At 41.4% G+C, this 18,336-nt stretch overlaps 1 protein-coding gene across 1 annotated transcript in view; it reads right to left on the bottom strand.

Moving 5' to 3' along the window:
* LOC123665857 overlaps positions 1-18,336 on the bottom strand; it is a 75,188-nt gene that overhangs the window by 49,992 nt on the left and 6,860 nt on the right. The window contains exons 3-17 of the mRNA XM_045600092.1: positions 16,861-16,993; positions 15,797-15,870; positions 14,875-15,045; positions 13,661-13,740; positions 12,551-12,630; positions 11,325-11,448; positions 9,863-9,989; positions 9,706-9,795; positions 9,549-9,638; positions 9,392-9,481; positions 9,235-9,324; positions 9,071-9,167; positions 2,897-3,019; positions 965-1,079; positions 147-213 (exon numbers count right to left, since the gene is read on the bottom strand). Of these exons, the coding sequence (XP_045456048.1) occupies positions 147-213; positions 965-1,079; positions 2,897-3,019; positions 9,071-9,167; positions 9,235-9,324; positions 9,392-9,481; positions 9,549-9,638; positions 9,706-9,795; positions 9,863-9,989; positions 11,325-11,448; positions 12,551-12,630; positions 13,661-13,740; positions 14,875-15,045; positions 15,797-15,870; positions 16,861-16,993 (1,551 nt within the window). The remainder of the gene's footprint in view (positions 1-146; positions 214-964; positions 1,080-2,896; positions 3,020-9,070; positions 9,168-9,234; positions 9,325-9,391; positions 9,482-9,548; positions 9,639-9,705; positions 9,796-9,862; positions 9,990-11,324; positions 11,449-12,550; positions 12,631-13,660; positions 13,741-14,874; positions 15,046-15,796; positions 15,871-16,860; positions 16,994-18,336) is intronic.

Raw genomic sequence — 18,336 nt, 5'->3', positions numbered from 1 at the left:
TGCGACGCTTCTGGTGTTGCAGACATCTATAAGCTACGGTAATCGCTTACCATCAGGTGAGGCGTACGCTTGTTTGCCGACCTAGTTGTGTAAAAAACAAAACTGAAGTTGAAATCGTGTAGTCCACGCAGGCGAAGCAACATTACCTTAAACGTTATTGAGGAAGCCGTCTTAAAATTATCAAGAAGCTTGCACAACCTCTCCATTGCGAATCTGTAAAAGAATTATAAGAAAAAAATTAAAATAATTATTAAGGAAACAACTGCACCATTGTTTTTATTAAAATCGTCTCATAATGGTACTATAGTGGTAAATCAATTACTTTATAGTGATCGATTTCAGAGCCTCAGAAAAATTTACGAAATCGATGACGCCATTAATATACATAAATGATGGTATAGTGGTCCATTGACAGTATTCTGACACAAGGACAATAAACATTTGGTCCGGGAGCCAGCGACAGACTTTCATGACCAATTTCCTCCACATCGAAACTTTTTAAAATGCATAAGGAATTTATATTATGAATATTAGCGACCGTCAACTGGGACTCCGTGGGTGGGGCGGGCAGTGGCAGTGGCAACACTTAGAGGAAAAAAGTTTTTTTTAGTCATTTCCACCCACTTTAAAATTTGTCGGATTATAGTTTACTTATTATCTTGAAGGAAAAATAAAGTCAGCTGACCATAACATGGTGGATTATACGTCAGCTGGCAACATGAAAAAAGAATATATTTTCAATGACTTCCTCTCAACTAAAAACTTAACTTGTGATAGTGTACATGCTACTAAAAATTAAAATTAATGTCAGCTGGCTGTATCGTGATGGAAAGTTCGTCAGCTGAAACCTTGAAAGATGTAACAAGAAGTTTTCAAGTGTATCACAAACTATTGGACGACGGATTACCATCCTGTGGACCGTACTCGTTTCCAACTCAAATTGTATAAAATACAAAGTACTAACTCTTTAACAAAAGGCCGCTCGTACACTCGACAGAGACATATGCTGTTGACGATCTGGTCGGCCACTTCGTTCTCCAGCGCGAACCTTATCAGGTGCTCGTGGATTATGGAGGCTCCTGCGAATAGATAGATAAAATTATACATACTATCTAACTGACCCGGCTAACGTTATTTTGCCGCTAAACGCTATTAAAAAATAGGGGTTGGTAGTTGAAGGGTGAAAGTTCAGGGTTGTATGTATTTTTCAATGCAGAATCATAATAAAATAAAAATAAAAAATTTGACGAAAAAATTAAGACAAAAATATATTTCGAGATGGACCACCCTTATAACTTAGGGATTTAAAAAATAATTTACGACTGATTCTCAGACCTACCAAATATAAACAAAATTGTCATAAGAATAGGTCAAGTCATTTCGGAGAAATTTGGCCCCTAGCACTGTGACACCGCAATAGCAGACGGTATAGCATAAAGGACGTCGACTTTCGACGAAGCGGTGTGGATTTGATTTTAACTCAAAAATTAAAGCTTGTATTAGTTTCAGGATACCAAATATTTATATCTTTTTAAACATTTGCGGCATTCTTATTTTTTTTTTTTTTGTCAAGACAGATAAACCGAAAATATACTGCCACACTATTTCTAAGGTAGGTATATAAAAAATCTATCATCCGTTTTTTTTTATATATATTTAACTAGATCGGCAAGCAAGCGTACGGCTCACCTGATGGTAAGCGATTACCGTAACTTATAGACGCCTATAACACCAGAAGCATCGCAAGGGCGTTGCCGATCCCATCCCCTATTCCCCCTAGGAGCTCTGGTCACCTTACTCACCAACAGGAACACAACACCGATTGAAAGCACTGCTCCACATTTTGAGCAATAGTTAAAACAAGATAGGTTTTTAGTTAAGTGCAAATAATCACCTAGCAAAACCTATGAAAGCACATCGTAAAACAAAATTACGATTCAAAAGCTCTCGAATTCTCAATCTGTGTGTATTTACATCATTGTAAGCCGTATCTTAAGCTCCAATAATTAAAAAATATAACGCTTTGGTTGTCTGTGGGTTGTATGCACACACAGATACAGAAAGATACAAAAATCCAAACTAATTATTAGTAGTATACCTGAAGAGATTAGCCAGAGCTCTGAGGTAGGGTCGGCAAAACATTTGTGCTACTAACGTTTCTAAAATACGAAATCCGCTTAGGGGACATCCATAATTACGTGAATTCAGAATATTCCAACGAAATCTCAACACATCTGATTTAACCCGAGGGGGCTATTCGAAAATCTCACATCAACTTCAAAAAATATAAAATATTAGATACCTATTACCAAAATATTGTTGCGAACACACAAAGCACAAAGAAACTAGAGCCATCTAGCGTCAACCATTAAAAACCACTCAAAGACAAAGACAACATGAAACCTTCCAACTGAGTGACAGAGTCCAACACTCAGGAGAAGGACTACAACAATGGGCGTTGGAAATTGAAAAACTCGTCAGGAAGGCACACCCAGAAGCCGACTCTAAGATGGTAGACACATAATTTAATTAAACTTCCATTAATTCAATTAAACTTCCTAATTGAAGAGCCACTTGAGGGTCTGTAGAAGCTACGGTGGCGCTGGTGGGCGTGGCAAGGTGGATGGAGCCAGTGGGCGGGGTTGGAGCCAAAGTGGACGGGGCCTGAGCCTGAGTAGGCGGAACCTGGGGGGCGTGGGCAGTGGGCGGGGCTCGGTCCCGGTTGTTATCACGTACACCTGATAGCAATCGTTACTCACAGTAGGGAATATATTCGAAACCCGCATTGGAGCAGCGTGGTGGATTAAGCTCTGGTCTTTCTCCTATATGGGGAAAGAGGCCAATCCCCAGCAGTGAAATATTAAAGGCAGAAGCGTAAACGTAAGTTGGCACTGACCATCATCACTAACGTTGACCCTCTGTAACCTCTGCAAATCCCAGTCGGCGGGGCGACTTTCCCGGCCGGGCGTGAGTCGTAGCGCTCGAACTAGATGTGCACCTATAGTTACAGTGTTGCCACCTGGAAATAATATATTTATTCATATATTTATTTATTTATTAGGAACGGTACACAGCACAGAAAAAGTTATAAAAAACAAGAATGAAATATCTATTGTTAGCATAATCTCGATTATTTTAATACGTTTCGTGACGTTATGCAACAGTGTTAATAAAAATAGTTCCCTACCCGCAAATACGTTTTGTAACGTCATGCAACAACGTCAATAAAAACAGTCCCTACCCGTTCAGAGGGCTCTTTTGCTTCTCGGCTTTCGGAACGATAGGTCGTTGTTTCATGACGAGTGCGTTGATCATTTTTATATTCAAAGTAACGGTTGTTTGCTTGGATAAATTTAAATTGTAATTCTCGGTCATTGTGTTCGATTAAGTTAGTGGTTAAGGTTAATTTTTGTGATAATTGTTATATTTGTAAAAATGAGTAATAAATAGAAGTTAAGTGTTCGGTTTTCTGTCTTTTTTTTAAATAAATAAGTTTGTTTCTCCTAAAATCAGAAGTGGGATTGCTCCTTACGACACCACTTCATAAGCAAACAGCCGTTAATTTAAAATCGTCATGCCGCGTTCACGATCGTGTTCACATAGTCGATCAGGCAGGACTCCTAGCCGTGAAAATAGGCAGTCCCGCGGTAAATCTATAAGGAACGAACAAACGCGCAATAGGCCGTCACGGGTAAAGCGCCGTCGTCATAGATCGCGAAGTGAATCTGACGATGAAAGGTTATCTCAGGTGTGTGCAATCGTCGCGAGTGGGCGCTGTGTCAACTTACTGAACGTTCCCTGCGACCACGCAGGCTGTGTTCGGAGAATCGCGAACGGTTATCACGCAGTAGCAGTGAGTATTCGTTACTTTCGGGTAGATATCGTTCGCGCAGTGATAGTAGTTCAATTAATCATACGATAAATGCGATTACGACTCGTCTGTCTGCTACCGAGAAATCGACAGTCAACTCATCACGAAATTTGTTGCAAACTTACGTACGAAACTGGTAACGTATCTGTAGTGGAGAACGATGCATCCACGAGAGCCGCAGAGTTATGTATCAAATTTTGATCCAGCTGTACACAATTTTAGAGCGTGGTATAGTGAAGTTGACGTGAAGTTGACGTGTTATAGAGAAGATTTTGAGGGCTTATCGTGAGTCGCTAATTGTTTAAGGGCGATGCCAAAATTTGCTTAAACGAGAGGACCAGTAATGATCGTTCGTCGTTCAATTTCTGTTGCGAGTTTAGGTCGTGTGGGTAGTTGTTTACGGGATGAAGCGCAGTCGTGGTTAAATGATTGTGTGATGCAGGATAGAACGTGAAGCAGCTTTAAGTCGAGTATCTTTTTAGAAACAGGTAGAATATCTTGGTTGATTAATTTACCAAGGTCAGGTGAGGCCGAGCTTTAGTAAAATTGAGGCACTTATTCAGTCACCGAAGCCTACCAACGCAAGACAGGTTAACCAATTTCTAGGTCTTACAGGCTATATCTGTATTGCCAAATTATTAAGAAACGGCGAATCTTTGCTGTATTGGACCTTGTCTTTGTGATTTAAATCTAGCAAGCACTTGTATGTATGATCGTCCACACAGTATCCGGTGACGGCGACTCCTATAAATTACGCTGGTGGGCTCTAATATGGCTAGCGAAACCGAATTTAGATTTGAAGACTCGGTTGCAAGATGCACAGTATAGTTGACCAGCCGAATTGTATGTGTAAAAGTAGGAGGGTTTTGGCCTAGTCTTCCGTACTTGGCGTTTCGCATCAAGGTCTTCTAGACGCGCAGACTCAAAACGGTCGACACTTTTGTGAATGGTTCGACGCCATTCCAGTCTTTGACGTGCCAGACTCTCCCAACTCGCAGTTGGTATATGACAAGCCACAAGATTGCGTTTGAGCACGTCTTTATAGCGAAGGTATTGCCCGCCTTGTTTTCGTTTTCCGTTTGAAAGCTCAGAATAGAAGACTGCCTTCGGTAGTCTGCTATCGGGCATGCGTAGGACGTGACCGCTCCATCTCAGTTGACTTTTCATCATGAGAGCTTCAATTCCAGACATACCTGTACGACGCAATACTTCGGTGTTTGAAATTCGGTCCTGCCACTTAATGCGCAATATGGATCATAGACATTTGAGGTGAAATGTGTCTAATTTCTTGATATCTGCTATATAGCAGCACCAGGTCTCTGAGGCGTACAATAATGTGGGCAGGACAATCGCTTTGTACACTAATACTTTAGTTTGCAATTTGAGGTCGTGTGAATTCCAGACACGGGATTTAAGTTTGCCAAAGGCCGCTGCAGCACCTGCTAGCACTTACAGTGTGCTTAACGCACTCTCATATAATCGATACGAGTTGGAGTTCTATGGTATCTCAGCAGGCTCCTATGGTAAGACGATACGAGCAGCCTCTGAACACATGGTTCAGTGGCTCGGCGAGTGGACGCCGGACACGTGCTTCGTATTCTTCGATAGCGGTTGGTATACACCGCCATGGTAGCAGTACGGGTAAGCAAACGTGGAGCCTCTGCTGTCATTATCATTACAGCCTATACAGTCCACTGTTGGACATGGGCCTCCACAAGTTTGCGCCAAGCGTGGCGTGAACTTGTGTGTTTTGTCCGTGGTCGCCACGCTTGAGAGGCGGGTTGGTGGCCGCGGGGCTGGCTTTGTCACGCCGGGGGCGCTGCTGCCCATCTTCGGCCTGTGTATTTTGGGGCCAGCGGTTGGATGGTTGTCCCGCCACCAGTCGGCTTTTTGGGTTCCATGGTGATGGCGGAACTGTGTTGTCCCTTGGTCGCCTCTTACGACACCCGTGGAAAAAGAGGGGGTGGCTATGTTCCTTAGCCACACTGCTATATTTTTCATGAATTAGCAAGCTAACCAATTGCCGTATTTTACAGAAATGTATATGAATCGTGTATGTGAGATGCCTTCACGTGTGGTCACGCGTGTCGGCGTAGTCATGTGTGTGGTGGCTCCGTATAGGGGTGCGGTGTGGTGCGAAGCTGTACACGTGCGATGGCACCTGCACGTTGCTGGCACGACGTGACAAAATGACCGTTTTGTTATTTGAGACAAGCGTAATACTGCCTCTGTCTGTTTTCTGTGATGGGTATTGCGTAATACAGCCTCTGCCCAAGGGATATCGCGTAATACTGCCTCTGTCCCTGGTCACATCGTGGGTATCGCGTAATACTGCCTCTGCCCGTAAGGTAAAGTAAATTTTTTGTGATGGGTATTGCGTAATACAGCCTCTGCCCAAGGGATATCGCGTAATACTGCCTCTGTCCCTGGATCACATCGTGGGTATCGCGTAATACTGCCTCTGCCCGTAAGATAAAGTAAATGTTGTGTTGGGTATTGCGTAATACAGCCTCTGCCCAAGGGATATCGCGTAATACTGCCTCTGTCCCTGGATCACATAGTGGATATCGCGTAATACTGCCTCTGTCCCTGGATCACATGATGGACATCGCGTAATACTGCCTCTGTCCGTTGATTACATAGTGGATATCGCGTAATACTGCCTCTGTCCCTGGATCACATAGTGGATATCGCGTAATACTGCCTCTGTCCCTGGATCACATGATGAATATCGCGTAATACTGCCTCTGTCCGTTGATTACATAGTGGATATCGCGTAATACTGCCTCTGTCCCTGGACAACATAGTGGATATCGCGTAATACTGCCTCTGTCCCTGGATCACATGATGGATATCGCGTAATACTGCCTCTGTCCGTTGATCACATAGTGTGTATCGTGTAATGCTGCCCCTGTCCGTTGATCATATAGTGGATATCGCGTAATACTGCCTCTGTCCGTTGATCACATAGTAGGTATCGTGTAATGCTGCCTCTGTCCGTTGATCACATAGTGGATATCGCGTAATACTGCCTCTGTCCGTTGATCACATAGAGGGTATCGCGTAATACTGCCTCTGCCCGAAAGCCATATATGTTTTGTCTGTTCTATAAGATGAGATATGATGTGAATGTGAGAAATCAAAGGGCCCTTGAAAGACGATGAATGAAAGAGTCTGCTACAGACAATGAATGTGACAATGCTCAGCTTGGGCCTTCGACGGCTCCCGCTACTGCTTCCCCTGGAGTTCCCCCTAGAGACGGCGAGCTCGAGTCCTTATCAGCGTCCACCGACTAGCCAGCGCTCGTGGTGAAAATGTGCACCGGGGACGGTGCACGGTCAGGAGAGGCCGTGTTAGCATAATCTCGATTATTTTAATACGTTTCGTGACGTTATGCAACAGTGTTAATAAAAATAGTTCCCTACCCGCAAATACGTTTTGTAACGTCATGCAACAACGTCAATAAAAACAGTCCCTACCCGTTCAGAGGGCTCTTTTGCTTCTCGGCTTTCGGAACGATAGGTCGTTGTTTCATGACGAGTGCGTTGATCATTTTTATATTCAAAGTAACGGTTGTTTGCTTGGATAAATTTAAATTGTAATTCTCGGTCATTGTGTTCGATTAAGTTAGTGGTTAAGGTTAATTTTTGTGATAATTGTTATATTTGTAAAAATGAGTAATAAATAGAAGTTAAGTGTTCGGTTTTCTGTCTTTTTTTAACCGACTTCCAAAAAAGGAGGAGGTTCTCAATTCAACTGTATTTTTTTTTTTTTTTTTTTTTTTATGTATGTTACATCAGAACTTTTGACCGGGTAGACCGATTTCGACAAATTTTGTTTTAATCGAAAGGTGGTGTGTGCCAATTGGTCCCATTTAAATTTATTTGAGATCTAACAACTACTTTTCGAGCTATATCTAATAATGCGTTTTTACTTGACGCTTTTTTCGTCGACCTACGTTGTATTATACCGTATAACTTTCTACTGGATGTACCGATTTTGATAATTCTTTTTTTGTTGGAAAGGGGATATCCCTAGTTTGGTACCGTGATAAGGAAACCAGGATCTGATGATGGGATCCCAGAGAAATCGAGGAAAACTCTGGAAAATCCGTAATAACTTTTTACTGGGTTTACCGATTTTGATAATTTTTAATTTAATCGAAAGCTGATGTTTATCATGTGGTCACATATAAATTTTATCGAGATCTGATAACTACTTTTTGAGTAATCTTTGATAACGCGTAGTTGCTTGACTATTTTTTCGTCGATCTACGTTGTATTACTTGTCGATGTAATTGAAGTCGGTTTTTTTAGTTTGCGAGCAAACACAATTATTTTAAATAAATAAGTTTGTTTCTCCTAAAACTATATATTGATACGTGAAGCAAAAACGTTGTAATCCCTTTTTACGAATATTGCGCGGACGGAGGAATATGAAATTTCGCACACTTATAGTTTATATAGAGTAGTGAACAATGCTAATATTTTTTTTTAATTATGCATACAAAATACATTAAAATAATCTTCAAAACATTACACACACTACTTAGTATTTGACACACACGTAGATATACTCTTTTGTTCATTATTGTCCTAGTCTTTGACAACAGAACCTTAATAATATTCAAACTTATAATTTAATTATGGTCGAATTTCGACCACTGGGCGACAACTAGTAATTAAGATCAACCATCGAAATGAAAAACAAAACAAATAAGACGATACAACCGAACAAGGAAAAAACAAACTTATTTCTATATTAAACTAATAAATACCTTTGGGAAATTTAATTAGAACAAATTATAATAAAACTTACAGACGGGGCTTGGTAACGATAGCTTTAAACGTTACCTAGATGATGTTGCCACTCCATGCAAAAACTGTTGAGCTCGAGGCGCGGAAATCCCCGCGGGGGATTGATACGAGCGGCAACAGCGCGTGGCATTAGTAGTAGGGTACGTAAAAGTTCGTACCGACTTTTATTTATTATTCAATCAATCAATATAAAAGTCGGTAGCCACCGACTTTTATTTTTATGCGATTGAATAATAAACCGACCAAACCGAGAACAAACCACGTGAAGTGCAGTCACCGTGTCGGCCAGCGACAGGCACAGGCGGCAGTGGCAGCCGAAGTATTGAGAGTAGATTACAGTTGTAGCACTGAAGTGGAGCAGCGGAGCAGTGCGGGTGCTCACCGTGCGCCAGGTCCCGCAGCAGCGCGGCCAGCAGGCGGTGCAGCGCGGGCGCGTTGCCGGCCAGCGACAGGCACAGGCGGCAGTGGCAGCCGAAGTACTAAGAGTAGATTACAGTTGTAGCACTGAAGTGGAGCAGCGGAGCAGTGCGGGTGCTCACCGTGCGCCAGGTCCCGCAGCAGCGCGGCCAGCAGGCGGTGCAGCGCGGGCGCGTTGCCGGCCAGCGACAGGCACAGGCGGCAGTGGCAGCCGAAGTACTAAGAGTAGATTACAGTTGTAGCACTGAAGTGGAGCAGCGGAGCAGTGCGGGTGCTCACCGTGCGCCAGGTCCCGCAGCAGCGCGGCCAGCAGGCGGTGCAGCGCGGGCGCGTTGCCGGCCAGCGACAGGCACAGGCGGCAGTGGCAGCCGAAGTACTAAGAGTAGATTACAGTTGTAGCACTGAAGTGGAGCAGCGGAGCAGTGCGGGTGCTCACCGTGCGCCAGGTCCCGCAGCAGCGCGGCCAGCAGGCGGTGCAGCGCGGGCGCGTTGCCGGCCAGCGACAGGCACAGGCGGCAGTGGCAGCCGAAGTACTAAGAGTAGATTACAGTTGTAGCACTGAAGTGGAGCAGCGGAGCAGTGCGGGTGCTCACCGTGCGCCAGGTCCCGCAGCAGCGCGGCCAGCAGGCGGTGCAGCGCGGGCGCGTTGCCGGCCAGCGACAGGCACAGGCGGCAGTGGCAGCCGAAGTACTAAGAGTAGATTACAGTTGTAGCACTGAAGTGGAGCAGCGGAGCAGTGCGGGTGCTCACCGTGCGCCAGGTCCCGCAGCAGCGCGGCCAGCAGGCGGTGCAGCGCGGGCGCGTTGCCGGCCAGCGACAGGCACAGGCGGCAGTGGCAGCCGAACCGCGCGCGGTACGCCCAGCCCGTCTGCGCGCGCTCCGTGCTGCGGACACACATTACATCGTCAGTCTAATCATAACGCATACCAGTCGACTGAACGGCACTTTTTAACTGAGGTAGGGCACAGCAGGAATTTCCTGCTCAAAATATGGAGCAACCCGACTGGGGTAGTACCTCGACCTGACAGAAGATCACAGCAAAATAATACTGTTTTCGAGCAGTATCGTGTTCCTGTTGGTGAGTAAGGTGACCAGAGCTCTGGGATTGGGGATTGGGTCGGCAACGCGCTTGCGATGCTTCTGGTGTTGCAGGTGTCTATAAGCTACGGTTATCGCTTACCATCAGGTGAGCCGTACGCTTGTTTGCCGACCTAGTGATATAAAAAAAAAAAACTATTCTTCTTACTTATTCAATTACTAATATGTTTTACACCACTCTTAGTTATGTTGAGAGCCAAGGACAAACTTTGGACAAGTCTATCAAACATTATAATTAGGCTGATATTTGTTATATATGTTGATTGTTGAATAATAAACGGGGAAATTAAAAGAGTTGAGTTTTATTTTTACACTATATACAACGTGTTATTAAACTGGTGTCCTTCTAGCGCAAGAACCTTCGAGAATCGAGTTTATTTTATAAAAGCTGACAGTTTCTCAGCGTATACTCCCAACACAACTATATTTGGCCAGCTTGTAACTACAAGCTGGCCAAATATAAAGCTAACTCATATGACTGGCAGATATCGGACACCAAAATCTGGCTCTCGCGGACTCTTATCTATTCCATTCAACTGTGTTATCAGAATCGATATTATAACATATACAGGATGTTCGATTCCTAACTGCGTTCCTTCAAATGGGCGGTTCTGTAGGTGTAATAGAGCAGTTTCCGTAAGAAAGAAAACGCCTAGCCCATTTTTTTATTCGACTGTCTTAGTAGACACGCTATTTTTATCGTTCCGCATGATACCTTTCATGAGCCCGCAAATATTAATATTAACCGCCGCATACAACTAAATAACCGCTTATGGAAATTACTATTTCTCGTAAAATCTTTTTCAACGAAATTAGAGCAGTACGTTACGTAGTGTTTAGCGCTCATCGGACGGTTTATGCAGAACTACCTTGCCACAATAGCTCGTATATGAACACAAAATAAAATTTTAATATTAGTTAGTATTTTTTTTTTCACATGGAACATTATCATAACACCTAAATGAACCATTTGAAGGATCGAAGTTAGCAGTCGAACGCCTTGTATAAGGTATAGTAAGCTATTGATTGAAAATTATCCGTCAGATACAGCTAAATAACATAATTATCAGCACTCGGGAAAGTAGGCATCTTAGTCTTAAAAAAAAATTGTCATCACTTACATATTGGTCCCGATGAGTGTATACATCAGCGCACTGATCTCACACCACGAGTGGTAGACGCCCAGCAACCATTCCTCAACTGGTTTGAACTGAACATCCTTCGAGTTATTTGACTGCTCAGCTTCTGGGGACAATGGTATTTGCTATAATTTCTCATATTAAGGGACAATGCAACAATTTTAAGATCTGATCACTGAGGTAGGGTTCAGCGGGATATATACTGCTGAAAATCTGGAGCAACCCGATTGGGGAAGTACCTCCACCTTACAGAAGATAACAGCTTAATAATACTGCTTTCAGGCAGTGTTGTGTTCCTGTTGGTGAGTCAGGTGACCAGAGCTTTTGGACCAAGTCGAGTGTAGGGTCAGCAACTATAGCCTACGTATAAGCGTTTACCATCAGGTGGGCCGTACGCTTGTTTGCTGAACTAGTTGTACAACGACAGAAGTGTGTGAGTGCGTGCAATTTACACACGCCAGAAGTGAAACTTCTGAAAAGTAGTCTACCAGATCTTTTCACCGAGAATAAAAAATACTGTGTAATGTATTCTATTTCAATCTCTCTTATATGTTTATGTGTTTGTTTTTTTAACGTGACACATTTTCGTTTCATGGAGTTTCAAATCACAACGATTCTAAAGAAGGTATATTAAGTACATACATTACATTAACAATAAATGCAAAAATTTAGAAACTTATAACTCTAAAGTATTATAATCTCAAACCCTTAAGTACTCGTCGGAAAATAGCGGATGTTTTGACTTTATACAAAATTATACATGGTTTAATGATCTGTCCAAACTTTTTGAGTAAAATTTATTTTAAGATCCCACGTTCTGGTAGTCGTCTGTCAAATATGTATAGCTTTCAATTACCGCATTTTCGTACTAATATTGGACATCATTCGGTTTTATATAGAATTCTGTCATCCTATAATGATTTATGTCCAAACTTTTATATTTTTAATGGCTCCTTGTCCACGGCCAAGAATATCGTTCATGGATTGGTTAAATAGTTTTTTAAATTTTGTGATTAGTTCAAGCTGAACATGTCAAAATTGCATGCTGTGTTCACTGTAATAAGAATGAACATTGTACCTTTCAAATTATTACATACATAAACCTTTTTTTTATATTGTATCATTCAATTTGTAAACCAAATTTAAAAAAAAAAGTATTACAGATAATTTATCGCAAAACGAAAACATTGTAATAGTGTGAAACCTACCACACACGTAGTGCAGGAGCGCGGCTTCGTCCTCCGGCGTCACTACTGGTTCTTCACACTCATACATTTCACTACTCAACCTGCGAATGACATACAAACCATAATAATAATCTATACTAATGGTATAAAGAGGTGAAGTTTCTAACTTTATTTATTTTATTTATTTATTTATTTATTCTTAATGTACACCTAAATACAGACATATAAAGAAAGATACAATACAAGATGTACAAAGGCGATCTTATCGCTAAATAGCGATTTATTCCAGATAACCTTTGGGTACTGGACACTTTGTTTGTTTGTAAGGGATAATCTTCGGAAATACTGATCCGATCATAAAAATTCTTTCACTAACAGAAAGCTACACTGTTCGGGAGTGATATAGGCTATATTTTATTGTTATTGAACAAAAAATTCAATGGACAAATAATAGTATGTGTAAATAAAGTCGGAGAAATACGAGCGAGATGAAAATTTTACTATACATCTTATATATAAAAATGAATCGCAAAATGTGTTGCTAAGCGCAAAACTCGAGAACGGTTGGACCGATTTCGCTAATTCTTTTTTTAAAATGTTCCTTGAAGTACGAGGATGGTTCTTACGGAGAGAAAATTCTAAAAAAAAAAAATTTAAAATTTCCTGAAAAAGTCTAAAAACAACACTTTTCTATACTCCCATACAAAAGATTTGTGATAATACTTAAAAGTCAATTTGAACTTTAATACCATACGATAAAGTTTGTGTTAGGCGATACGAAGTTCGCCGGGTCAGCTAGTTTACTTATACTTTTTTATCACAAAAATAATAATTAACGCCCAACGAAGTGGGCACGGGTCGGCTAAAATAAATAAATATCTTTCACATACACACAAAAATTTAATTAATATTGAATTTTGGATAAAATAATTACTTTTTAAAGATTTACTCTCATTTCTGCTTTCTGGAACCTCATAGGAGTACACAAGGTCCAGACCAAGATAAACGTACGCACAGGCTGCACAAATATTCTACATAAGTCAGAATTAAACCTATGACCACTAGCGCGATAGTCACTCACTATAACCACTGCACCAAGCCCATCGAACAATAACAAAACAATGGACTTACATGTCAGGCGCTGAATCCAACGCAGCATCGTCATCTAAAGCAATGTCATCTCTTACGCTATCTTCCGCAGATGCTAGAAGCTGTAACGAGAAAATTATTTATTAACACAGCTGGTAAATCATTACATAAAACAAAGTCGCTTCCCGCTGTTTGTACGCTTAGATCTCTAAAACGACGCAACGGATTTTGATGCGGTTTTCTTTTAGTGATTCCAAAGGAAGGTTGATATGTATAATACGTGCATAATATAGTAGAGGAACTCTGATAGTTTTTGTAACCGTGCGAAGCCAGGGCGGGTCGCTAGTATACTTCTAAAGAACAAAAACCATCACATTCATCACATCTGGACCAATTTGGCTGATTTTAATCTTGAAATATTTTCGATAGTTCAGAGAAGGTTCAAAGGTGAAAAACATAAATAATAAGTAACGGGAAATACTAAAAACGACAATTTAATTTTCCAGTACGACATGTTCCTAGCTGTTAAACATCTGACGTCTCTTGTCAAAAAAAAAACTGTCACTTGGTTGCCAAATATTTAAAGGTGCGTTCAGAAAGTGTTTTGTCCATATTTTTCACAAATATTTGGTAGGTGATACAAAGTGCATAGGGTCATCTAGTCTATAATAATAAGCTGAAAAGTTTGATAGTTTATTTAAACTGAGGTAGGGCACAGCAGGAATTTCCTGCTCAAACTATGGAGCAGCCCGACTGGGGAAGTACCTCGACCTGACAGAAGATCACAGCTAAATAATACTGCTTTCAAGCAGTATTGTGTTCCTGTTGGTGAGTAAGGTGACCAGAGCTCCTGGGGGGGATTGGGGATTGGGTCGGCAACGCGCTTGCGATGCTTCTGGTGTTGCAGGCGTCTATAAGCTACGGTAATCGGTTGCCATCAGGTGAGCCGTTGTTTGCCGACCTAGTGATATAAAAAAAAAAAACGCGCTAATCTCAGAAGATAGTGGTTTGAATTGAAGGAATTCCTGTGGAAGGAATTCCACCAAATTAAACGCGTGTCAAAGTCGAGTCGTATATCAAGCAAGGCCGGTCTTAGTTGGACGCGGAGCGAGAGGCACTGGACAGGAGTGGGTGAAAATGTCTCACGAACGCCCTCTGTACCATTGGGGTAAAACAACATCATATCAAAGCAAATTATATATCGATTTGGACATTTTTTTTTTCAATTCCGTTAACTATTGAAACGAATACCTTACCTGTAATATATCCTCGTGGCGGATCAGAAAGTGTTCTGGATCAGGGGCAGTCGGGTCTGCGCTGAGCAGGGGCAAAAGGAACTGACCCATCGCTGGTGGCTCCACCTGCTGGAAGGTTACATTTGATAATGTTACGAACATATACCAGTGGTCGCTGATATGATCATCAAATATTTTTATTTTCGAAGTAAAGCTTCTTTACGCACGCTCGACTTGAGAAGTAAGCTGGTGAATGCGTGACGAGAGCGTTACGAAAAGTGTGATCGGAGGAGGCGAACGGAAGTTCAACGGGAGATATAAGTTAGTGATGATAGAAAGAGTGTTACGTTTCGTATATTACTGTAGGAGCTTAAGAAGTGTTACTTCAGTCGTGTGGTCTAAAACACACTCTTTTTTTTTTTTAAACAAATTTTAACATTTTTTTATTCTATAAAAACATTATTTCTTGAGAAATTTAAATTGGCAGTCATAATTTTGCGGTTTCGATTTCCGCCCGGGATGGAAATAGGTACTTGTACAAATATTTATTTCCGCTCTAGTTGTTAGTCCTCTAGTCGTGCCTCGGAGACTACTTTAAGCCGTCGTATAGAGACTGCATACTAGAATAAGTAATTATTAAGTTAACATAACGTTGTAACTTAAATTCCTTGTTTTAAAAGTTTTTGTCGGACAATGCGTCCGACCGTTTAGGGCCATAAAGAGTTACATGGAGACATACCGTATCCGAAATAATACGTGAATAATTGTGTTTGCTAGCAAACGAAAAAAAACGACTTCAATTACATCGATAAGTACAACGTTATATACGGTGGAATTGAGTAACCCCCTCCTTTTTTTAAGTCGGTTAAAAATATGAAGCTGTACTTACCACAGCTAATTACTAAGTAACATTAAAATCTACAAATATAATAATAGGACTTACCGATCCCTTGTGCTGGTAAGAATCGATATCTAGACCGCTCATTTCCTTGCCCGAAGAACTATCAGTGCTGCCAGCTGTAGACAATTAATATAAATTTTTAATATCTAAGATTTTTATTTTTGTGTTACCCACATTAGGAATTCTAAACATTTTTGAATATCATATCAAAGACCGCTGGAGCGGTCAATTTTTGATATGATATTCAAAAATGTTTAATATAAATTTCTTTATTTATTTTATTTACTCTTTATTGTACACCACAATATACACAAATGCAAAATAATAATAATACAGACAACTTAAGAATGTGTAGTACAAGAGGCGGTCTTATGGCTAGTTAGCCATTTCTTCGAGACAACGCGAAATAGGATTGAGTAATATTTATTTGAAGATCTGGTAGGTGGTGCAGTTATATTATAATAAACATACATACAAATATCTACACATTAATACTTACAAGCAATACATATATACATTAGAATTATATGATAATAAACTAATAAATATAACAACAGTATCTCATAGCACTTAAAATCAATTACGCCATAAAAATTAAAAAAAAAAACCTTTAGATTTGTAACATTCGTAACATTAAGAAAAGCATACATCAAATTATATTTACTTGCAAAAGCCCTTAAGCTTGTCCGCAAGTAACAGTTTTTTTTTTTTTTTTATATCAATAGGTCGGCAAACAAGCGTACGGCTCACCTGATGGTAAGCGATTACCGTAGCTTATAGGCGCCTGCAACACCAGAAGCATCGCAAGCGCGTTGCCGACCCAATCCCCAATCCCCCCAGGAGCTCTGGTCACCTTACTCACCAACAGGAACACAATACTGCTTGAAAACAGTATTATTTAAGCCGTGGTCTTCTGAAAGGTCGAGGTACTACCCGAGTCGGGCTGCTCCATATTTTGAGCAGGAAATTCCTACTGTGCCCTACCTCAGTTAAAAAGTGTTTTTATTTGCTCAGTCTAAATCACATTCGTTTTCTCAGCAGAATATAAATTTGGAACGCGGTGGCAGCTCAACATGAGCTACAACCGAAGGTAGTGGCACACTCACAGTTGTCCAGCTCCGTCCACTGGTCGTCCGAGTCCGAGTCGGCGCCGACGTCGGACGCGTCGGACACGACCTCGACCCGCCGCAGGCGGAGCGACGCCGCGCGCCGGCCCACCGCGCCGCGCCGGCGACACACCTGCTAACAGACGGCCAACGGTCACCTGGATGGTAAGCTATTACCGTAGCTTATGGAAGACTATGACGCCGCGTTGGCGCAACGGTTACAGCCATGGATTGTACCTGTTGCGCTGGCGGTTGCGGGTTCGATACAGGTGTTTGTGCAGTCCTTGTGGGTCTCCCAACCGTGCCTCGGAGAGCACGTTAAGCCGTCGGTCCCGGTTGTTATCGTGTAAACCTGATAGCGATCGTTAGTCATAGTAGGGAATATATCAGCCAACCCGCATTGGAGCAGCGTGGTGGATTAAGCTCTGATGCTTCTCCTACATGGGGAAAGAGGCCTTTGCCCAGTAGTGGGATATTACAGGCTGAAGCGGTATGGAAGCCTACTACAAGCATCGCAAGCTCGTTGCCAACCCTACATCCATTCGGCCCCAGGAGCTCTGGTCACCAGATTCACCAAAAGAACATAACAATTCTTGAGAGCAGCATTTAGCTGTGATCTTCTGTAAGGTCGAGGTACTTCCCCAGTCGGACTACTCCAGATTCTGAGCAGGATATTTCCTACTGTGGCCTACCTTTGTTGTTTGTTATTAAAAAGTATAATTTCTTCTATATGAGTAAAATGGTGAGGTTTCCCGAAGTGGGCGCTACGGGAAGAAACGAAAACTAACAAATAATTGTGTTTGCTCGCAAACGAAAAAAAAACCGACTTCAATTACATGGACAAGTAGAAAAATACAACGTAAGTAGACGAAAATATAGTTAAGTAAATGCGCGTCATCAAAGACTACTAAAAAAGTAGTCATCAGGTCTTGATCAAATTTAAATTGGACTACAAGACAAAAACCAGCTTTCGATTAAAACAAGAATCATCAATATCAGCACACCCAATGAAAAGTTATGCGGTATAATACAACGTTGGTCGACAAAAAAATAGTCGAGTAAATACGCATTATTGGATACAACTTGGTAAACAAAAAATTGAAATGGGACCACATAACACACCACCTTTTAATTAAAACAAGAATCATCAAAATCTGTACACTCAGTCAAAAATTCAGAGGTAACATACATAAAAAGAAAAAAAATACAATTGAATTGAGAACCTTTTTAGAAGTCGGGCAAAAAACAAGAAAACTAACGGATAGCTTGAATTTATGTGTTCTCGAGTTATATTTATTACATATATATTTAAAAATAAACTAGCGACCCACCCCGGTTTCACACGGTTGCATAAACTATTAGTGTTCCTCTACTATATTATGCATATAAACCTCCCTCTGGAATCACTCTATTTACTAAAGAAAACCGCATCAAAATCCGTTGCTTAGTTTTAAAGATCTAAGCGTACAGACAGCG

Source organism: Melitaea cinxia, chromosome 25 (genome assembly GCF_905220565.1).
Source record: "Melitaea cinxia chromosome 25, ilMelCinx1.1, whole genome shotgun sequence".
Lineage (NCBI taxonomy): Eukaryota > Metazoa > Arthropoda > Insecta > Lepidoptera > Nymphalidae > Melitaea > Melitaea cinxia.
Note: the sequence above shows the minus strand (reverse complement) of the source record. Positions and strands in the feature narration are given on the sequence as shown.